General features: G+C 40.3%; 1 protein-coding gene across 1 annotated transcript in view; it reads right to left on the bottom strand.

Moving 5' to 3' along the window:
* Positions 1-3,092: 3,092 nt before the first annotated feature.
* The window catches only part of LOC121271018 (cobalamin binding intrinsic factor-like), a 48,466-nt gene continuing 26,513 nt past the window's right edge, over positions 3,093-25,045 (bottom strand). The window contains exons 8-9 of the mRNA XM_041176701.1: positions 23,639-23,757; positions 3,093-3,154 (exon numbers count right to left, since the gene is read on the bottom strand). Of these exons, the coding sequence (XP_041032635.1) occupies positions 3,093-3,154; positions 23,639-23,757 (181 nt within the window). The remainder of the gene's footprint in view (positions 3,155-23,638; positions 23,758-25,045) is intronic.

Below are 25,045 nucleotides of genomic sequence, written 5' to 3'. Positions count from 1 at the left end.
TGAGGCGTGAATTGGCCCGGCCAACGTGAAGATCACGTTCCGGGCCCTCATCGCGGGCGGTGATTGGCTTCCTGCCCACCCCTCACCAAGGGAAAAATACTCCCACACCCCCCCCTCCCCCCACAAAGGTCATCGGCCAACTTGCTCTCAGAAGACCCCCTGAATTCAGCTGGTGGGCAATGCCATTAAAACACAACCTCTACATCAGAGGCTTTACAATGGGGTGACCTCCACAGCAGAAAGCCATGGTCGTAGGTGAGGCAGTCTGTTTGGAAAATTGTCCCAACGCAGATGTGCGGCTGGATAACAGGAGTTAGCAGGAAGGTGGGCCACCACTTGCATTGTGTAGAATGGGCCAACCAGCTCTGGAGGTTAGAAGAGTGAGAGGTGAGCTCATTGGAACGTATAATCTTCACAGAATCACAGAGTGCAGAAGAGGCCCTTCGGCCCATCGAGTCTGCACCGACACTTGAGAAACACCCGACCTACCTACCTCATCCCATTGACCAGCACTTGGCCCATAGCCTTGAAGGTTATGATGCGCCAAGTGCTCATCTAGGTACTTTTTAAAGAATGTGAGGCAACCCGCCTCCACCACCCTCCCACGCAGCGTATTCCAAACCGTCACCACCCTCTGGGTAAAAAAGTTTTACCTCACATCCCCCCTAAACCTCCTGCCCCTCACCTTGAACTTATGCCCCCTTGTGACCGACCCTTCAACTAAGGGGAACGTCTGCTCCCTATTCACCCTGTCCATGGCCCTCATAATCTTGTACACCTCGATCAGGTCACCCCTCAGTCTTCTCTGCTCCAAGGAAAACAACCCAAGTCTATCCAACCTCTCTTCATAACTTAAATGTTTCATCCCAGGCAACATCCTGGTGAATCTCCTCTGCATCCCCTCCAGTGCGATCACATCCTTCCTATAATGTGGTGACCAGAACTGCACACAGTACTCCAGCTGTGGCCTCACCAAAGTTCTATACAACTCCAACATGACCTCCCTACTTAGCAGGTTTGACAGGGTAGACACTGAGAGGTCCTTCCCCCACCCACCCACCGCCCACTGCCCACCCCCCCCCCACCCCACCCCAACCCCTCACCCACAGCCCCGCCAATGTTGGAGCAATGGAAATCAGGGGGAATGGATAAGAGGCCAGAATTGGAGGAGCGCAGAGTTCTGGGGAGTTCACAGTCTTAGGATAAAAGGTTGGCCATTTTCGACTGAGTTGAGGAGAAACCTCTTAGATCGGGGGCTGCGAACCTTTGGAATTCTCTAAAATCCTCTACCCCAGAGAGCTGTGGGAACTCAGTCACAGAGTCCCTCCACGCATGAGAGCGATAGATACCTGGGACGCTCAGAGATAGGGTGGGAAAATAGAGTTGAGGCAGAAGATCAGTCATAATCGTACTGAATGGAGAAGCAGGCCTCAGGCCTCCTCCTGCTCCCATACTTAGATTCAGGGGGACCACTGAATAACTGAAGGCAATGGCCTGTTTAGCTAAAATACCACAGTAAAGGACACTCCAGTCCATAAATTACAGAGACCTTTAATTAGTTGAGATAAACCCCAAAAGAAAACAGACAGCATCCATGACTTTTCCAGAAGCTGGAGACTGAGAGGGAATGCATCACATTTAGAATTAGCAACTCCACTGGTTAAAGGAACAAGGGTTGAGAAAATCACCAAGGCAACAGTGGAAAGGATATAACCAACATATAACATTGATGGGGAGGTTCTTCCAGCCCTCCACACACCTCACGATGGACAGAACATCATGGCTAGGTCTGCCCCCTCCACCCCCCCCACCCACCCACCCACCATTAGCCAGGCCAAAGAAATAGGTTTTCAGCAAAATCGTCAAGGAGAGAGAGAGAGAGTGAGGGAGAGGGAGAGGCAGAAAGGTTTAGGGGGGGAATTCCAGAGCTCAGGGCCCCAGGCAGCTGAAGGCACGGTCGCCAATGGTGGAGCGATGGGAACAGGGGGATGCTCAAGAGGCCGGAATTGGAGGAGCACAGAGATCTTGGAGGGTTGTAGGGTCTGGAGGAGGTTACAGAGATAGGGAGGGCTGTAGGGGCTGGAGGAGGTTACAGAAATAGGGAGGGTTGTAGGGGCTGGAGGAGGTTACAGAGATAGGGAGGGTTGTAGGGGCTGGAGGAGGTTACAAAGATAGGGAGGTTGTAGGGGCTGGAGGAGGTTACAGAGATAGGGAGGGTTGTAGGGACTGGAAGAGATTACAGAGATAGGGAGGGTTGTTGGGAATGGAGGAGGTTATAAAGATAGGGAAGGTTGTTGGAAATGGAGGAGGTTACAGAGATAGGGAGGGTTGTTGGGAATGGAGGAGGTTACAGAGATAGGGAAGGTTGTTGGGAATGGAGGAGGTTACAGAGATAGGGAGGGTTGTTGGGAATGGAGGAGGTTACAGAGATAGGGAGGGTTATTGGGAATGGAGGAGGTTACAGAGATAGGGAAGGTTGTTGGGAATGGAGGAGGTTACAGAGATAGGGAGGGTTGTTGGGAATGGAGGAGGTTACAGAGATAGGGAAGGTTGTTGGGAATGGAGGAGGTTACAGAGATAGGGAAGGTTGTTGGGAATGGAGGAGGTTACAGAGATAGGGAGGGTTGTTGGGAATGGAGGAGGTTACAGAGATAGGGAGGGTTGTTGGGAATGGAGGAGGTCACAGAGATAGGGAGGGTTGTTGGGAATGGAGGAGGTCACAGAGATAGAGAGGGTTGTGCAGGCTGGAGGTGTTGGAGATAGGGAGGGAGAAAGAACAGGGAGAGACTTGAAGATGAGAAAAGGACAAATTAGTAATGGAGGCTGTGCTGGACTGAGAACCCGAGATAGTCGGCGAGCAGAGGTGCTGAGGTGAGTGGGATGTGGTGCAAGTTAGGATATTGGACAGCAGAATTTTGGGCATGCTGAAGCTTGCGGAGTTGGAGAGCGAGCAGGGGCCATGACTTTCAGCCCAACAGAGGAGGCAGTTTGGAATGGTGAACGCCAACGGGCTGGGGAGAGGCTTCCTCTGGCAGCCCTCCCTTCCCATCATTTTCCCATCTCGACACCATCCCCGACCATCCGGATTCACATCAGTAGTGACTGAGCTTTGCAAAGATACGTTCCCCATTGACTGGTCTGTAATCACCAATGCCTGTTAAGAGAAACAAGAAACTTAATCAGAAGGATATCTCTAAATGCTAAATGTCTAGAGAAGAAAGGAGGGGCGAAATAGAAATATGTCAAGATGGAAAGAGAGAGAGGGAGAGAGAGAGTTATTGGGTGGGAGGGTGGATTATTAGTCTAGACCACAGCGATCATAACATGATAGAATGTTACATTCAGTTTGATGGTGAGAAGTGTGGGTCTGTGACTAGTGTCTTACACTTAAAGTAAGCCAATTACAAGGGTATGAGGGCAGAGTTGGCTAAAGTGAACTGGGAAAATAAGTTAAAAGGTAGGACAGTAGAGGAACAGAGGAAGACATTTAAGGAGATATTTCAGAACTGTCGGTAAAGATATATTCCTATGAAAAAGAAAGATTCTACGAGAAGGATGCACCATCCTTGACCAACTAAAGAAGTTAAGGAGAGCATCAAATTGGAAGAAAAATACTGTGATATTGTGAGGATTAATAGTAGGTCAGAAGGTTGGACAGATTTTAAAAAAACAGCAAAGGATGACTGGAAAAAAATGAGGGAGAATTTAGAGTATGAGAGAAAGCTGGCTAGAAATATAAAAGCACATAGTAAGAGTTTCTACAAGTATTTAAAAAGGAAAAGAGTAGCTAAAGTGAGCGCTGGCCACTTAGAGGGCGAGACTGGGGAATTAATAATGGAAAACAAGGAAATGGCAGAAGCATTGAGTAGGCATTTTGTGTCTGTCTTCACTGTAGAAGACACAAAAAGGAATACTTGAAAATCGCAAGGTAAAAGGGACGGAGGAACTTAAAACAATAACAATTACTAGGCGGGAAGGATCTGGGAAAGCTCTTAGAACTCAAGGGTGACAAGACCCCTGCACCTGAAGTCTTGAGTCCGAAAAGAAGTGTTGTGACCTTCCAAGATTCCCAGATTCCGGGAAAGACCCAGCAGATTGGAAGACTGCAGATGTGACACCTCTGATCAAGAAAGGAGAGCGACAGGGAACGGGAAACTACAGGCCGGCGGGTCTAACATCTGGGATGAAGGGGTCACCTTATGAGGAGAGGTTGAGCAGGTTGGGTCTGTACTCGTTGGAGTTTAGGAGGATGAGAGATGAGCGTGTGAAACATATAAGGTCCTGAGGGCGGGGGGGGTCTTGAGGGGGTAGATGCTGAGAGGGTAGTCTAGAACTAGGGGATACATTTTAAAAATAAGGGGTCTCCCTTTTAAGACGGAGATGAGGAGAATTTTTTTTTCTCTCAGAGGGTGGTTGGTGAGTGGGACTCCCTTCCCCAGAGAGCAGTGGAGGCCAGGTCAGTGAATATATTCACGGCTGAGTCAGAGAGGTTTGTGACTGATAAGGGGGCCGAGGGTTATGGGTGACAGGCTGGAAAGTGGAGTTGAGACCACAACCAGATCAGCCAAGATCTTATCAATGACAGAGCAGGCTTGAGGGGCTGAATGGACTACTCCTGCTCCTAATTCTTATGTCCTACTGGGCCAACAACCCAGATTAAAGTAATGTAGTGTTTCTGTTACTGGATGAATAATCCAGGGTACAGTAGTGTAGGAGTTATAATCCTGGATGAATAATCCAGGATACAGTAGCGTATGGGGTTATATTACTGGAAGAATAATACAGGGTACAGACTTGTAGGGGTTATATTAAAGGATGAATAATACAGGGTACCGCACTATAAGGGTTATATTACTAAATGAATAATACAGGGTACAGTTGTGTAGGGGTTATATTAATGGATGAATAATTGAGGGGACAGTTGTGTAGGGGTTATATTACTGGAAGAATAATGCAGGGTACAATAGTGTAGAGGTTATATTCCTGGATGAATAATCCAAGGGTACAGCAGTGTAGGGGTTATATTACTTGACTAATAATCCAGGGTACAGTAGTGTAGGGTGAATATTACTGTATGAATAATCCAGGGTACAGTAGTGTAAGGGTTATATTACTGGATGAATAATCCAGGGTACAGCAGTGTAGGGGTTATATTACTGGATGAATAATCCAGGATACAGCAGTGTTCGGGTTATATTACTGGATGAATAATCCAGGGTACAGTAGTGTAGGGGATTTATTAGTGGATGAATAATCCAGGGTACAGTCGGGCAGGGTTTATATTACTGGATGAATAATCCAGGATACAGTTGTGTAGGGGTTATATTACTGGATGAATAATCCAGGGTACAGTTGTGTAGAGGATATATTATTGATGAATAATCCAGGGTACAGTAGTGTAGGGGCTATATTACTGGAGGAATAATCCATGGTACAGTAGTGTAGGAGTTATATTACTTGACTAATAATCCACGGTACAGTAGTGAAGGGGTTACATTACTGGATGAATAATCCAGGGTACAGCAGTGTAGGGGTTATATTACTTGACTAATATTCCAGGGTACAGTAGTGTAGGGTGAATATTACTGGATGAATAATCAAGGGTACAGTTGTGAAGGGATTATATTACTTGATGAATAATCCAGGGTACAGTAGTGTAGGGGTTTTATTACTGGATGAATAATCCAGGGTACAGTTGTGTAGGGGATATATTATTGATGAATAATCCAGGGTACAGTAGTGTAGGGGTTATATTACTGGAAGAATAATCCAGGGTACAGTTGTGTAGGGGATATATTATTGATGAAAAATCCAGGGTACAGTAGTGTAGGGGTTATATTACTGGATGAATAATCCAGGGTACAGTTGTGTAGGGGATATATTATTGATGAATAATCCAGGGTACAGTAGTGTAGGGGCTATATTACTGGAGGAATAATCCATGGTACAGTAGTGTAGGGGTTATATTACTTGACTAATAATCCACGGTACAGTAGTGTAGGGGTTACATTACTGGATGAATAATCCAGGGTACAGCAGTGCAGGGGTTATATTACTTGACTAATATTCCAGGGTACAGTAGTGTAGGGTGAATATTACTGGATGAATAATCAAGGGTACAGTTGTGAAGGGATTATATTACTTGATGAATAATCCAGGGTACAGTAGTGTAGGCCTTATATTCCTGTATGAATAATCCAGGGTACAGTAGTGTAGGGGTTATATTACTGGATGAATAATCCAGGGTAAATTTGTGTAAGGGTTATATTACTGGATGAATAATCCAGGGTACAGTTATGTAGGGTTCATATTACTGGATAAATAATCCAGGGTACAGTTGTGTGGGAGTTATATTACTTGATGAATAATCCAGGGTACAGTAGTGTTGGGGTTTTATTACTGGATGAATAATCCAGGGTACAGTTGTCTAAGGGTTATATTACTGGATGAATAATCCAGGGTAAAGTTGTCTAAGGGTTATATTACTGGATGAATAATACAGGGTACGGTAGTGTAGGGGTTATATTACTGGATGAATAATGCAATGTACAGTTTTGTAGGGGTTATATTACTTGATGAATAATCCAGGGTACAGTAGTGTAGGGGTTATAGTACTGGATGAATAATCAAGGGTACAGTTATGTAGGGTTCATATTACTGGATAAATAATCCAGGGTACAGTTGTGTAGGAGTTATATTACTTGATGAATAATAAAGGGTTACAGTTGTGAAGAGGTTATATTACTTGATGAATAATCCAGGGTACAGTAGTGTAGGGGTTATATTACTGGATGAATAATCCCGGGTACAGTAGTGTAAGGTTCATATTACTGGATGAATAATCCATGGTACAGTTGTGAAGAGGTTATATTACTTGATGAATAATCCAGGGTACAGTTATGTAAGGGTTATATTCCTGGATGAATAATCCACGGTACAGTAGTGCAGGGGTTATATTATAGATGAATAATCCAGGGTACAGTAGTGTAGGGGTTATATTCCTGGATGAATAATCCAGGGTACAGTAGCGTAGGGGTTATATTACTGGATGAATAATCCAGGGTACAGTTGTGTAAGGGTTATATTACTGGATGAATAATCCAGGGTACAGTTGTGTAGGGTTCATATTACTGGATAAATAATCCAGGGTTCAGTTGTGTAGGAGTTATATTACTTGAAGAATAATCCAGGGTACAGTAGTTTAGGGGTTATATTCCTGGATGAATAATCCAGGGTACAGTAGTATTGGGGTTATATTACTGGATGAATAATCCAGGCTACAGTTGTCTAAGGGTTATATTGCTGGATGAATAATACAGGCTACAGTAGTGTAGGGGTTATATTACTGGATGAATAATGCAGTGTACAGTTTTGTAGGTGTTATATTACTTGATGAATAATCCAGGGTACAGTAGTGTCGGGGTTATAGTACTGGATGAATAATCCAGGGTACAGTTGTGCAGGGGTTATATTACTGGATGAATAATCCAGGGTACAGCAGTGCAGGGGTTATATTACTTGACTAATAATTCAGGCTACAGTAGTGTAAGGTGAATATTACTGGATGAATAATCCAGGGTACAGTAGTGTAGGCTCATATTACTGGATGAATAATCCATGGTACAGTTGTGAAGAGGTTGTATTACTTGATGAATAATCCAGCGTACAGTAGTGTAGGGGCTATATTCCTGGATGAATAATCCACGGTACAGTAGTGTAGGGGTTATATTATGGATGAATAATCCAGGGTACAGCAGTGTAGGGGTTATATTACTTGACTAATATTCCAGTGTACAGTAGTGTAGGGTGAATATTAATGGATGAATAATGCAGGGTACAGTTGTGAAGGGATTATATTACTTGATGAATAATCCAGGGTACAGTAGTGTACAGTTTATATTCCTGCATGAATAATCCAGGGTACAGTAGTGTAGGGGTTATATTACTGGATGAATAATCCAGGGTACAGTTGTGTAAGGGTTAAATTACTGGATGAATAATCCAGGGTACAGTTGTGTAGGAGTTATATTACTTGATGAATAATCCAGGGTACAGTAGTGTAGGGGTTATATTCCTGGATGAATAATCCAGGGTACTGTTGTGTAGGGTTCACATTATTGGATAAATAATCCAGGGTACAGTTGTTTAGGAGTTATATTACTTGATGAATAATCCAGGGTACAGTAGTGTAGGGGTTATATTCCTGGATGAATAAGCCATGGTACAGTAGTGTTGGGGTTATATTACTGGATAAATAATCCAGGGTACAGTTGTCTAAGGGTTATATTACTGGAGGAATAATACAGGCTACAGTTGTCTAAGGGTTATATTACTGAATGAATAATACAGGGTACAGTAGTGTAGGGGTAATATTACTGGATGAATAATGCAGTGTACAGTTTTGTAGGGGTTATACTACTTGATGAATAATCCAGGGTACAGTAGTGTAGGGGTTATATTCCTGGATGAATAATCCAGGGTACAGTAGTGTTGGGGTTATATTACTGGATGAATAATCCAGGGTACAGTTGTCTAAGGGTTATATTACTGGATGCATAATACAGGCTACAGTAGTGTAGGGGTTATATTACTGGATGAATAATGCAGTGTACAGTTTTGTAGGGGTTATATTACTTGATGAATAATCCAGGGTACAGTAGTGTCGGGGTTATAGTACTTGATGAATAATCCAGGGTACAGTTGTGTAGGGGTTATATTACTGGATGAATAATCCAGGGTACAGCAGTGCAGGGGTTATATTACTTGACTAATAATTCTGGCTACAGTAGTGTAGGGTGAATATTACTGGATGAATAATCCAGCGTACAGTAGTGTAGGGGTTATATTCCTGGATGAATAATCCACGGTACAGTAGTGTAGGGGTTATATTATGGATGAATAATCCAGGGTACAGCAGTGTAGGGGTTATATTACTTGACTAATATTCCAGTGTACAGTAGTGTAGGGTGAATATTAATGGATGAATAATCCAGGGTACAGTTGTGAAGGGATTATATTACTTGATGAATAATCCAGGGTACAGTAGTGTAGGGGTTATATTCCTGGATGAATAATCCAGGGTACAGTAGTGTTGGGGTTATATTACTGGATGAATAATCCAGGGTACAGTTGTCTAAGGGTTATATTACTGGTTGAATAATCCAGGGTACAGTTGACTAAGGGTTATATTACTGGATGAATAATACAGGGTACAGTAGTGTAGGGGTTATATTACTGGATGAATAATGCAGTGTACAGTTTTGTAGGGGTTATAGTACTGGATGAATAATCCAGGGTACAGTTGTGTAGGGGTTATATTACTGGATGAATAATCTAGGGTACAGCAGTGTAGGGGTTATATTACTTGACTAATAATTCAGGCTACAGTAGTGTAGGGTGAATATTACTGGATGAATAATCCAGGGTACAGCAGTGTAGGGGTTATATTACTTGACTAATAATTCAGGCTACAGTAGTGTAGGGTGAATATTACTGGATGAATAATCCAGAGTACAGTAGCTTAAGGGTTATATTACTGGATGAATAATCCAGGATACAGCAGTGTAGGGGTTATATTACTTGACTAATATTCCAGGGTACAGTAGTGTAGGGTGAATATTACTGGATGAATAATCCAGGGTACAGTTGTGTAGGAGTTATATTACTTGATGAATAATCCAGGGTAGAGTAGTGTAGGGGTTATATACCTGGATGAATAATCCAGGTTAAAGTAGTGTAGGGGTTATATTACTGGATGAATAATCCAGGGTACAGTTGCTTAAGGGTTATATTACTGGATGAATAATCCAGGGTACAGTTGTGTAGGGTTCATATTATAGGATAAATAATCAAGGGTACAGTTGTGTAGGAGTTATATTACTTGATGAATAATCCAGGGTACAGTAGTGTAGGGGTTATATTCCTGGATGAATAATCCAGGGTACAGTAGTGTTGGGGTTATATCACTGGATGAATAATCCAGTGTCCAGTTGTGTAGGAGTTATATTACTTGATGAATAATCCAGGGTACAGTAGTGTAGGGTTTATATTACTGGATGAATAATCCCGGGTACAGTAGTGTAGGGTTCATATTACTGGATGAATAATCCATGGTACAGTTGTGAAGAGGTTATATTACTTGATGAATAATCCAGGGTACAGTTGTGTAGGGGTTATATTCCAGGATGAATAATCCACGGTACAGTAGTGTAGGGGTTATATTATAGATGAATAATCCAGGGTACAGTAGTGTAGGGGTTATATTCCTGGATGAATAATCCAGGGTACAGTAGCGTAGGGGTTATATTACTGGATGAATAATCCAGGGTACAGTTGTGTAGGGTTCATATTACTGGATAAATAATCCAGGGTTCAGTTGTGTAGGAGTTATATTACTTGAAGAATAATCCAGGGTACAGTAGTTTAGGGGTTATATTCCTGGATGAATAATCCAGGGTACAGTAGTATTGGGTTTATATTACTGGATGAATAATCCAGGGTACAGTTGTCTAAGGGTTATATTACTGGATGAATAATACAGGCTACAGTAGTGAAGGGGTTATATTACTGGATGAATAATGCAGTGTACAGTTTTGTAGGTGTTATATTACTTGATGAATAATCCAGGGTACAGTAGTGTCGGGGTTATAGTACTGCATGAATAATCCAGGGTACAGTTGTGTAGGGGTTATATTACTGGATCAATAATCCAGGGTACAGCAGTGCAGGGGTTATATTACTTGACTAATAATTCAGGCTACAGTAGTGTAAGGTGAATATTACTGGATGAATAATCCAGGGTACAGTAGTGTAGGCTCATATTACTGGATGAATAATCCATGGTACAGTTGTGAAGAGGTTATATTACTTGATGAATAATCCAGCGTAGAGTAGTGTAGGGGCTATATTCCTGGATGAATAATCCACGGTACAGTAGTGTAGGGGTTATATTATGGATGAATAATCCAGGGTACAGCAGTGTAGGGGTTATATTACTTGACTAATATTCCAGTGTACAGTAGTGTAGGGTGAATATTAATGGATGAATAATGCAGGGTACAGTTGTGAAGGGATTATGTTACTTGATGAATAATCCAGGGTACAGTAGTGTACAGTTTATATTCCTGCATGAATAATCCAGGGTACAGTAGTGTAGGGGTTATATTACTGGATGAATAATCCAGGGTACAGTTGTGTAAGGGTTAAATTACTGGATGAATAATCCAGGGTACAGTTGTGTAGGAGTTATATTACTTGATGAATAATCCAGGGTACAGTAGTGTAGGGGTTATATTCCTGGATGAATAATCCAGGTTACAGTAGTGTTGGTGTTATATTACTGGATGAATAATCCAGGGTACAGTTACTTTAGGGTTATATTACTGGATGAATAATCCAGGGTACAGTAGTGTAGGGGCTATATTACTGGATGAATAATCCAGGGTACTGTTGTGTAGGGTTCAAATTATTGGATAAATAATCCAGGGTATAGTTGTTTAGGAGTTATATTACTTGATGAATAATCCAGGGTACAGTAGTGTAGGGGTTATATTCCTGGATGAATAATCCATGGTACAGTAGTGTTGGGGTTATATTACTGGATGAATAATCCAGGGTACAGCAGTGTAGGGGTTATATTACTGGATGAATAATACAGGCTACAGTTGTCTAAGGGTTATATTACTGAATGAATAATACAGGGTACAGTAGTGTAGGGGTTATATTACTGGATGAATAATGCAGTGTACAGTTTTGTAGGGGTTATACTACTTGATGAATAATCCAGGGTACAGTAGTGTAGGGGTTATATTCCTGGATGAATAATCCAGGGTACAGTAGTGTTGGGGTTATATTACTGGATGAATAATCCAGGGTACAGTTGTCTAAGGGTTATATTACTGGATGCATAATACAGGCTACAGTAGTGCAGGGGTTATATTACTGGATGAATAATGCAGTGTACAGTTTTGTAGGGGTTATATTACTTGATGAATAATCCAGGGTACAGTAGTGTCGGGGTTATAGTACTTGATGAATAATCCAGGGTACAGTTGTGTAGGGGTTATATTACTGGATGAATAATCCAGGGTACAGCAGTGCAGGGGTTATATTACTTGACTAATAATTCAGGCTACAGTAGTGTAGGGTGAATATTACTGGATGAATAATCCAGGGTACAGTAGTGTAGGCTCATATTAATGGATGAATAATCCATGGTACAGTTGTGAAGAGGTTATATTACTTGATGAATAATCCAGCGTACAGTAGTGTAGGGGTTATATTCCTGGATGAATAATCCACGGTACAGTAGTGTAGGGGTTATATTATGGATGAATAATCCAGGGTACAGCAGTGTAGGGGTTATATTACTTGACTAATATTCCAGTGTACAGTAGTGTAGGGTGAATATTAATGGATGAATAATCCAGGGTACAGTTGTGAAGGGTTTATATTACTTGATGAATAATCCAGGGTACAGTAGTGTAGGGGTTATATTCCTGGATTAATAATCCAGGGTACAGTAGTGTTGGGGTTATATTAATGGATGAATAATCCAGGGTATAGTTGTCTAAGGGTTATATTACTGGATGAATAATCCAGGGTACAGTTGACTAAGGGTTATATTACTGGATGAATAATACAGGGTACAGTAGTGTAGGGGTTATATTACTGGATGAATAATGCAGTGTACAGTTTTGTAGGGGTTATAGTACTGGATGAATAATCCAGGGTACAGTTGTGTAGGGGTTATATTACTGGATGAATAATCTAGGGTACAGCAGTGTAGGGGTTATATTACTTGACTAATAATTCAGGCTACAGTAGTGTAGGGTGAATATTACTGGATGAATAATCCCGGGTACAGCAGTGTAGGGGTTATATTACTTGACTAATAATTCAGGCTACAGTAGTGTAGGGTGAATATTACTGGATGAATAATCCAGGGTACAGTAGTTTAAGGGTTATATTACTGGATGAATAATCCAGGATACAGCAGTGTAGGGGTTATATTACTTGACTAATATTCCAGGGTACAGTAGTGTAGGGTGAATATTACTGGATGAATAATCAAGGGTACAGTTGTGAAGGGATTATATTACTTGATGAATAATCCAGGGTACAGTAGTGTAGGCCTTATATTCCTGTATGAATAATCCAGGGTACAGTAGTGTAGGGGTTATATTACTGGATGAATAATCCAGGGTACAGTTGTGTAAGGGTTATATTACTGGATGAATGATCCAGGGTACAGTTATGTAGGTTTCATATTACTGGATAAATAATCCAGGGTACAGTTGTGTAGGAGTTATATTACTTGATGAATAATCCAGGGTACAGTAGTGTAGGGGTTATATTCCTGGATGAATAATCCAGGTTACAGTAGTGTTGGGGTTATATTACTGGATGAATAATCCAGGGTACAGTTGCTTAAGGGTTATATTACTGGATGAATAATCCAGGGTACAGTTGTGTAGGGTTCATATTATAGGATAAATAATCCAGGGTACAGTTGTGTAGGAGTTATATTACTTGATGAATAATCCAGGGTACAGTTGTCTAAGGGTTATATTACTGGATGAATAATACAGGCTACAGTTGTCTAAGGGTTATATTACTGAATGAATAATACAGGGTACAGTAGTGTAGGGGTTAAATTACTGGATGAATAATGCAGTGTACAGTTTTGTAGGGGTTATACTACTTGATGAATAATCCAGGGTACAGTAGTGTAGGGGTTATATTCCTGGATGAATAACCCAGGGTACAGTAGTGTTGGGGTTATATTACTGGATGAATAATCCAGGGTACAGTTGTCTAAGGGTTATATTACTGGATGCATAATACAGGCTACAGTAGTGTAGGGGTTATATTACTGGATGAATAATGCAGTGTACAGTTTTGTAGGGGTTATATTACTTGATGAATAATCCAGGGTACAGTAGTGTCGGGGTTATAGTACTTGATGAATAATCCAGGGTACAGTTGTGTAGGGGTTATATTACTGGATGAATAATCCAGGGTACAGCAGTGCAGGGGTTATATTACTTGACTAATAATTCTGGCTACAGTAGTGTAGGGTGAATATTACTGGATGAATAATCCAGGGTACAGTAGTGTAGGCTCATATTACTGGATGAATAATCCATGGTACAGTTGTGAAGAGGTTATATTACTTGATGAATAATCCAGCGTACAGTAGTGTAGGGGTTATATTCCTGGATGAATAATCCATGGTACAGTAGTGTAGGGATTATATTATGGATGAATAATCCAGGGTACAGCAGTGTAGGGGTTATATTACTTGACTAATATTCCAGTGTACAGTAGTGTAGGGTGAATATTAATGGATGAATAATCCAGGGTACAGTTGTGAAGGGTTTATATTACTTGATGAATAATCCAGGGTAAAGTAGTGTAGGGGTTATATTCCTGGATGAATAATCCAGGGTACAGTAGTGTTGGGGTTATATTAATGGACGAATAATCCAGGGTATAGTTGTCTAAGGGTTATATTACTGGATGAATAATCCAGGGTACAGTTGACTAAGGGTTATATTACTGAATGAATAATACAGGGTACAGTAGTGTAGGGGTCATATTACTGGATGAATAATGCAGTGTACAGTTTTGTAGGGGTTATAGTACTGGATGAATAATCCAGGGTACAGTTGTGTAGTGGTTATATTACTGGATGAATAATCTAGGGTACAGCAGTGTAGGGGTTATATTACTTGACTAATAATTCAGGCTACAGTTGTGTAGGGTGAATATTACTGGATGAATAATCCCGGGTACAGCAGTGTAGGGGTTATATTACTTGACTAATAATTCAGGCTACAGTAGTGTAGGGTGAATATTACTGGATGAATAATCCAGGGTACAGTAGTTTAAGGGTTATATTACTGGATGAATAATCCAGGATACAGCAGTGTAGGGGTTATATTACTTGACTAATATTCCAGGGTACAGTAGTGTAGGGTGAATATTACTGGATGAATAATCAAGGGTACAGTTGTGAAGGGATTATATTACTTGATGAATAATCCAGGGTACAGTAGTGTAGGCCTTATATTCCTGTATGAATAATCCAGGGTACAGTAGTGTAGGGGTTATATTACTGGATGAATAATCCAGGGTACAGTTGTGTGAGGGTTATATTACTGGATGAATGATCCAGGGTACAGTTATGTAGGTTTCATATTACTGGATAAATAATCCAGGGTACAGTTGTGTAGGAGTTATATTACTTGATGAATAATCCAGGGTACAGTAGTGTAGGGGTTATATTCCTGGATGAATAATCCAGGTTACAGTAGTGTTGGGGTTATATTACTGGATGAATAATCCAGGGTACAGTTGCTTAAGGGTTATATTACTGGATGAATAATCCAGGGTACATGTGTAGGGTTCATATTATAGGATAAATAATCCAGGGTACAGTTGTGTAGGAGTTATATTACTTGATGAATAATCCAGGGTACAGTTGTCTAAGGGTTATATTACTGGATGAATAATACAGGCTACAGTTGTCTAAGGGTTATATTACTGAATGAATAATACAGGGTACAGTAGTGTAGGGGTTAAATTACTGGATGAATAATGCAGTGTACAGTTTTGTAGGGGTTATACTACTTGATGAATAATCCAGGGTACAGTAGTGTAGGGGTTATATTCCTGGATGAATAATCCAGGGTACAGTAGTGTTGGGGTTATATTACTGGATGAATAATCCAGGGTACAGTTGTCTAAGGGTTATATTACTGGATGCATAATACAGGCTACAGTAGTGTAGGGGTTATATTACTGGATGAATAATGCAGTGTACAGTTGTGTAAGGGTTATATTACTGGATGAATAATCCAGGGTACAGTTGTGTAGGGTTGATATTACTGGATAAATAATCCAGGGTACAATTGTATAGGAGTTAAAGTACTTGATGAATAATCCAGGGTACAGTAGTGTAGGGGCTATATTCCTGGATGAATAATCTAGGTTACAGTAGTGTTGGGGTTATATTACTGGATGAATAATCCAGGGTACAGTTGCTTAAGGGTTATATTACTAGATGAATAATCCAGGGTACAGTAGTGTAGGGGTTATATTACTGGATGATTAATCCAGGGTACAGTTGTGTAGGGTTCATATTACTGGATAAATAATCCATGGTACAGTTGTGTAGCAGTTATATTACTTGATGAATACTCCAGGGTACAGTAGTGTAGGGGTTATATTCCTGGATGAATAATCCAGGGTACAGTAGTTTTGGGGTTATATTACTGGATGAATAATCCAGGGTACAGTTGTCTAAGGGTTATATTACTGGATGAATAATACAGGGTACAGTAGTGTAGGGGTTATATTACTGGATGAATAATGCAGTGTACAGTTTTGTAGGGGTTATATTACTTGATGTATAATCCAGTGTACAGTAGTTTAAGGGTTATATTACTGGATGAATAATCCAGGGTACAGCAGTGTAGGGGGTATATTATTGGATGAATAATCCAGGGCACAGTAGTGTAGGGGTTATATTACTGGATGAATAATCCAGGGTACAGTGGTGTAGGCTCATATTACTGGATGAATAATCCATGGTACAGTTGAGAAGAGGTTATATTACTTGATGAATAATCCAGGCTACAGTAGTGTAGGGATTAGATTCCTGGATGAATAATCCACTGTACAGTAGTGTAGGGGTTATATTATGGATGAATAATCCAGGGTACTGCAGTGTAGGGGTTATATTACTTGACTAATATTCCAGTGTACAGTAGTGTAGGGTGAATATTAATGGATGAATAATCCAGGGTACATTTGTGAAGGGATTATATTACTTGATGAATAAGCCAGGGTACAGTAGTGTACGGCTTATATTCCTGCATGAATAATGCAGGGTACAGTTGTGTAGGAGTTATATTATTGGATGAATAATCCAGGGTACAGTAGTGTAGGGGTTATATTCCTGGATGAATAATCCAGGTTACAGTTGTGTTGGGGTTATATTACTTGATTAATAATCCAGGGTACAGATGCTTAAGGGTTATATTACTGGATGAATAATCCAGGGTACAGTAGTGTAGGAGTTATATTACTGGATGAATAATCCAGGGTACAGTTTTGTAGGGGTTATATTACTTGATGAATAATCCAGGGTACAGAAGTGTAGGGGTTATAGTACTGGATGAATAATCCAGGGTACAGTTGTGTAGGGGTTATATTACTTCACTAATATTCCAGGGTACAGTAGTGTAGGGGTTATATTCCTGCATGAATAATCCAGGGTACAGTAGTGTAGGGGTTATATTACTGGATGAATAATCCAGGGTACAGTTGTGTAAGGGTTATATTACTGGATGAATAATCCAGGGTTCAGTTGTGTAGGGTTCATTTTACTGGATGAATAATCCAGGGTACAGTAGTGTTGGGGTTATATTACTGGATGAATAATCCAGGGTACAGTTGCTTTAGGGTTATATTACTGGATGAATAATCCAGGGTACAGTTGTGTAGGGGTTATATTACTGGATGAATAATCCAGGGTACAGCAGTGTAGGTGTTATATTACTTGACTAATAATTCAGGCTACAGTAGTGTAGGGTGAATATTACTGGATGAATAATCCAGGGTACAGTAGTGTAGGCTCATATTACTGGATGAATAATCCATGGTACAGTTGTGAAGAGGTTATATTACTTGATGAATAATCCAGGGTACAGTAGTGTAGGGGTTATATTCCTGGATGAATAATCCACAGTACAGTAGTGTATGGGTTATATTATGGATGAATAATCCAGGGTACAGCAGTGTAGGGGTTATATTACTGGATGAATAATACAGGCTACAGTTGTCTAAGGGTTATATTACTGAATGAATAATACAGGGTACAGTAGTGTAGGGGTTATATTACTGGATGAATAATGCAGTGTACAGTTTTGTAGGGGTTATACTACTTGATGAATAATCCAGGGTACAGTAGTGTAGGGGTTATATTCCTGGATGAATAATCCAGGGTACAGTAGTGTTGGGGTTATATTACTGGATGAATAATCCAGGGTACAGTTGTCTAAGGGTTATATTACTGGATGCATAATACAGGCTACAGTAGTGTAGGGGTTATATTACTGGATGAATAATGCAGTGTACAGTTTTGTAGGGGTTATATTACTTGATGAATAATCCAGGGTACAGTAGTGTCGGGGTTATAGTACTTGATGAATAATCCAGGGTACAGTTGTGTAGGGGTTATATTACTGGATGAATAATCCAGGGTACAGCAGTGCAGGGGTTATATTACTTGACTAATAATTCAGGCTACAGTAGTGTAGGGTGAATATTACTGGATGAATAATCCAGGGTACAGTAGTGTAGGCTCATATTACTGGATGAATAATCCATGGTACAGTTGTGAAGAGGTTATATTACTTGATGAATAATCCAGCATACAGTAGTGTAGGGGTTATATTCCTGGATGAATAATCCACGGTACAGTAGTGTAGGGGTTATATTATGGATGAATAATCCAGGGTACAGCAGTGTAGCGGTTATATTACTTGACTAATATTCTAGTGTACAGTAGTGTAGGGTGAATATTAATGGATGAATAATCCAGGGTACAGTTGTGAAGGGTTTATATTACTTGATGAATAATCCAGGGTACAGTAGTGTAGGGGTTATATTCCTGGATGAATAATCCAGGGTACAGTAGTGTTGGGGTTATATTACTGGATGAATAATCCAGGGTATAGTTGTCTAAGGGTTATATTACTGGATGAATAATCCAGGGTACAGTTGACTAAGGGTTATATTACTGGATGAATAATACAGGGTACAGTAGTGTAGGGGTTATATTACTGGATGAATAATGCAGTGTACAGTTTTGTAGGGGTTATAGTACTGGATGAATAATCCAGGGTACAGTTGTGTAGGGGTTATATTACTGGATGAATAATCTAGGGTACAGCAGTGTAGGGGTTATATTACTTGACTAATAATTCAGGCTACAGTAGTGTAGGGTGAATATTACTGGATGAATAATCCCGGGTACAGCAGTGTAGGGGTTATATTACTTGACTAATAATTCAGGCTACAGTAGTGTAGGGTGAATATTACTGGATGAATAATCCAGGGTACAGTAGTTTAAGGGTTATATTATTGGATGAATAATCCAGGATACAGCAGTGTAGGGGTTATATTACTTGACTAATATTCCAGGGTACAGTTCTGTAGGGTGAATATTACTGGATGAATAATCAAGGGTACAGTTGTGAAGGGATTATATTACTTGATGAATAATCCAGGGTACAGTAGTGTAGGCCTTATATTCCTGTATGAATAATCCAGGGTACAGTAGTGTAGGGGTTATATTACTGGATGAATAATCCAGGGTACAGTTGTGTAAGGGTTATATTACTGGATGAATGATCCAGGGTACAGTTATGTAGGTTTCATATTACAGGATAAATAATCCAGGGTACAGTTGTGTAGGAGTTATATTACTTAATGAATAATCCAGGGTACAGTAGTGTAGGGGTTATATTCCTGGATGAATAATCCAGGTTACAGTAGTGTTGGGGTTATATTACTGGATGAATAATCCAGGGTACAGTTGCTTAAGGGTTATATTACTGGATGAATAATCCAGGGTACAGTTGTGTAGGGTTCATATTATAGGATAAATAATCCAGGGTACAGTTGTGTAGGAGTTATATTACTTGATGAATAATCCAGGGTACAGTAGTGTAGGGGTTATATTCCTGGATGAATAATGCAGTTTACAGTTTTGTAGGGGTTATATTACTTGATGAATAATCCAGGGTACAGTTGTGTAGGGGTTATATTACTGGATGAATAATCCAGGGTACAGCAGTGTAGGAGTTATATTACTTGACTAATAATTCAGGCTACAGTACTGTAGGGGGTATATTATTGGATGAATAATCCAGGGCACAGTAGTGTAGGGGTTATATTACTGGATGAATAATCCAGGGTACAGTAGTGTAGGCTCATATTACTGGATGAATAATCCATGGTACATTTGTGAAGAGGTTATATTACTTGATGAATAATCCAGGGTACAGTAGTGTAGGGGTTATATTCCTGGATGAATAATCCACAGTACAGTAGCGTAGGGGTTATATTATGGATGAATAATCCAGGGTACAGCAGTGTAGGGGTTATATTACTTGACTAATAATCCAGTGTACAGTAGTGTAGGGTGAATATTAATGGATGAATAATCCAGGGTACAGTTGTGAAGGGATTAAGTTACTTGATGAATAATCCAGGGTACAGTAGTGTACGGTTTATATTCCTGCATGAATAATCCAGGGTACAGTAGTGTAGGGGTTATATTACTGGATGAATAATCCAGGGTACAGTTGTGTAATGGTTATATAACTGGATGAATAATCCAGTTTACAGTTGTGTAGGGTTGATATCACTGGATAATTAATCCAGGGTACAATTGTGTAGGTGTTAAAGTACTTGATGAATAATCCAGGGTACAGTAGTGTAGGGGCTATATTCCTGGATGAATAATCCAGGTTACAGTAGTGTTGGGGTTATATTACTGGATGAATAATCCAGGGTACAGTTGCTTAAGGGTTATATTACTAGATGAATAATCAAGGGTACAGTAGTGTAGGGGTTATATTACTGGATGTATAATCCAGGGTACAGTTGTGTAGGGTTCATATTACTGGATAAATAATCCAGGGTACAGTTGTGTAGGAGTTATATTACTTGATGAATAATCCAGGGTACAGTAGTTTGGGGTTATATTCCTGGATGAATAATCCAGGGTACAGTAGTTTTGGGGTTATATTACTGGATGAATAATACAGGGTACAGTAGTGTAGGGGTTATATTACTGGATGAATAATGCAGTTTACAGTTTTGTAGGGGTTATATTACTTGATGAATAATCCAGGGTACAGTAGTGTAGGGGTTATAGTACTGGATGAATAATCCAGGGTACAGTTGTGTAGGGGTTATATTACTGGATGAATAATCCAGGGTACAGCAGTGTAGGAGTTATATTACTTGACTAATAATTCAGGCTACAGTACTGTAGGGGGTATATTATTGGATGAATAATCCAGGGGACAGTAGTGTAGGGGTTATATTACTGGATGAATAATCCAGGGTACCGTAGTGTAGGCTCATATTACTGGATGAATAATCCATGGTACATTTGTGAAGAGGTTATATTACTTGATGAATAATCCAGGGTACAGTAGTGTAGGGGTTATATTCCTGGATGAATAATCCACAGTACAGTAGTGTAGGGGTTATATTATGGATGAATAATCCAGGGTACAGCAGTGTAGGGGTTATATTACTTGACTAATAATCCAGTGTACAGTAGTGTAGGGTGAATATTAATGGATGAATAATCCAGGGTACAGTTGTGAAGGGATTAATTTACTTGATGAATAATCCAGGGTACAGTAGTGTACGGTTTATATTCCTGCATGAATAATCCAGGGTACAGTAGTGTAGGGGTTATATTACTGGATGAATAATCCAGGGTACAGTTGTGTAATGGTTATATAACTGGATGAATAATCCAGGGTACAGTTGTGTAGGGTTGATATCACTGGATAATTAATCCAGGGTACAATTGTATAGGTGATAAAGTACTTGATGAATAATCCAGGGTACAGTAGTGTAGGGGCTATATTCCTGGATGAATAATCCAGGTTACAGTAGTGTTGGGGTTATATTACTGGATGAATAATCCAGGGTACAGTTGCTTAAGGGTTATATTACTAGATGAATAATCAAGGGTACAGTAGTGTAGGGGTTATATTACTGGATGTATAATCCAGGGTACAGTTGTGTAGGGTTCATATTACTGGATAAATAATCCAGGGTACAGTTGTGTAGGAGTTATATTACTTGATGAATAATCCAGGGTACAGTAGTTTGGGGTTATATTCCTGGATGAATAATCCAGGGTACAGTAGTTTTGGGGTTATATTACTGGATGAATAATACAGGGTACAGTAGTGTAGGGGTTATATTACTGGATGAATAATGCAGTTTACAGTTTTGTAGGGGTTATATTACTTGATGAATAATCCAGGGTACAGTAGTGTAGGGGTTATAGTACTGGATGAATAATCCAGGGTACAGTTGTGTAGGGGTTATATTACTGGATGAATAATCCAGGGTACAGCAGTGTAGGAGTTATATTACTTGACTAATAATTCAGGCTACAGTACTGTAGGGGGTATATTATTGGATGAATAATCCAGGGCACAGTAGTGTAGGGGTTATATTACTGGATGAATAATCCAGGGTACAGTAGTGTAGGCTCGTATTACTGGATGAATAATCCATGGTACATTTGTGAAGAGGTTATATTACTTGATGAATAATCCAGGCTACAGTAGTGTAGGGATTATATTCCTGGATGAATAATCCACTGTACAGTAGTGTAGGGGTTATATTATAGATGAATAATCCAGGGTACAGCAGTGTAGGGGTTATATTACTTGACTAATATTCCAGTGTACAGTAGTGTAGGGTGAATATTAATGGATGAATAATCCAGGGTACAGTTGTGAAGGGATTATATTACTTGATGAATAATCCAGGGTACAGTAGTGTACGGCTCATATTCCTGCATGAATAATCCAGGGTACAGTAGTGTAGGGTTCATATTACTGGATGAATAATCCATGGTACAGTTGTGAAGTGGTTATATTACTTGATGAATAATCCAGGGTACAGTAGTGTAGGGGCTATATTACTGGAGGAATAATCCAGGTTACAGCAGTGTTGGGGTTATATTACTGGATGAATAATCCAGGGTACAGCAGTGTAGGGGTTATATTACTTGACTAATAATCCAGGGTACAGTAGTGTAGGGGTTACATTACTGGATGAATAATCCAGGGTACAGCAGTGTAGGGGTTATATTACTTGACTAATATTCCAGGGTACAGTAGTGTAGGGGTTATATTCCTGCATGAATAATCCAGGGTACAGTAGTGTAGGGGTTATATTACTGGATGAATAATCCAGGGTACAGTTGTGTAAGGGTTATGCTACTGGATGAATAATCCAGGGTTCAGTTGTGTAGGGTTCATTTTACTGGATGAATAATCCAGGGTACAGTTGTGTAGGAGTTCTATTAATTGATGAATAATCCAGGGTATACAAGTGTAGTGTTTATATTCCTGGATGAATAATCCAGGGTACAGTAGTGTTGGGGTTATATTACTGACTGAATAATCCAGGGTACAGTTGTTTAAGGGTCATATTACTGGATGAATAATCCAGGGTACAGTAGTGTAGGGGTTATATTACTGGATGAATAATCCAGGGTACTTTTTTGTAGGGGTTATATTACTTGATGAATAATCCAGGGTACAGTAGTCTAGGGTGTTTATTACTGGATGAATTATCGAGGGTACAGTTTTGTAGGGGTTATATTAGTGGATGAATAATCCAGTTTACAGTTGTGTAGGGGTTATATTACTGGATGAATAATCCAGGGTACAGTAGTGTAGGGGTTATATTACTGAATGAATTATCCAGAGTGCAGTGGTGTAGGGGTTATATTACTGGATTATTTATGCATTTAGCTATAGTCTGCATGCATGTTTGTCATTCTTACGCTAATTCTTACCCTGATCCAGTGGTTTCGATCCATTCAGAAGCTTCCAGTATGTTCTGTCTTCTCTGGAAGCTGAAAGGCCTCGAATTCTGGTCAGAGATGGACCCCACTTTGTCATTGTGACACTAAAGCTTTGAACAGAGAACAGAATGTGAGACAGACTGATAATCAGATCGAGCAAGGCACAGAATTACACCCATTGTCACCACCCCTCACTCTCTCTCTCTCCTTCTCTGCCCCTTTCTCTCTTTCTGTCTCTCCCTCTCATTCTTTGTCCCTGTGCAGCTCTCTCTCTCTCTCTCTATCTCTCCCTGCATCTGAAGGGTTTAATGTAAAATAGTCCACCAGGCAAAAAGATGGTGGTCACAGGTCGGATGTCAGAGGGAGGGAGAGAAAAATAGAAATGAAAAGAGACCTAAAGAGGTAGATAGTGAGTGAGATCGTCAGAGAGTGAGATAGAGAAAGGGAGAGAGAGAAACAGGGAGAAAAAGAAACAGAGACTAAGACAGGGAGAGTGAGAAAATACAGAGTGAGAGAGGTTGTGTACAGTTCTGGGCGCCACACTATAGGAATGATGTGAACACGTTGGAGAGAGTGCAGGAGAGGTTTACAAGTATGGCTCCAGGGATGAGACAGTTCAGCTATGAGGAAAGATTGGAGAGGTTGGGACTGTTCTTCCTGGAGGGGAGAAGGCTGAGAGGAGGCTTGATAGATATTTCCAAAATCATGAGGGGTATGGATGGGGTAGATAGGGAGAAACTGTTCCCATTGGTAAACAGATCGACAACCAGTTTTAAAGTGTTTTCCAAAGAAGAAAATGCAAGATGAGAAAAAACAGTTTCATCCAGCAAGTAGCCAGGTTTTGGAATGTGCTGCGGTGGAGGCTGGTTCAACTGAGGTCATCGGACGGCTCACTCTCTCTAAATGCAGCTCACTGGCAATTCAAAACACAGGCTGAGGAAGGACTACTCCTGTTAGGGAGACGCGTTCGCCCAACCCACACACACACACAGACACACACAGACACACACACACACAAGCACACATGCACACACAAACACACACACACACTCACACACACAAACACACACACACAAACACAGAAACACACACACACAAACACAGAAACACACACACACAAACACACACACACACAAAAACACACACAAACGCAAACACACAAACACTCACACACACAAACACACACACACACACAAACACAGAAACACACACACAAACACAGAAACACACACACACACAAACACACACAAACACAAACACAAACACAAACACAAACATACACACACAAACACTCACTCACACACACTCACACAAACACACACAAACACACACACACAAACACACACAAACACACACACACAAACACACACACAAACACACGCACAAACACACACACAC

The sequence above is a fragment of the Carcharodon carcharias genome, chromosome 29 (assembly GCF_017639515.1).
Source record: "Carcharodon carcharias isolate sCarCar2 chromosome 29, sCarCar2.pri, whole genome shotgun sequence".
NCBI classification, from domain to species: domain Eukaryota; kingdom Metazoa; phylum Chordata; class Chondrichthyes; order Lamniformes; family Lamnidae; genus Carcharodon; species Carcharodon carcharias.
The sequence above is the reverse complement of the archived record's forward strand: the minus strand, read 5'-3'. Positions and strand labels throughout refer to the sequence as shown.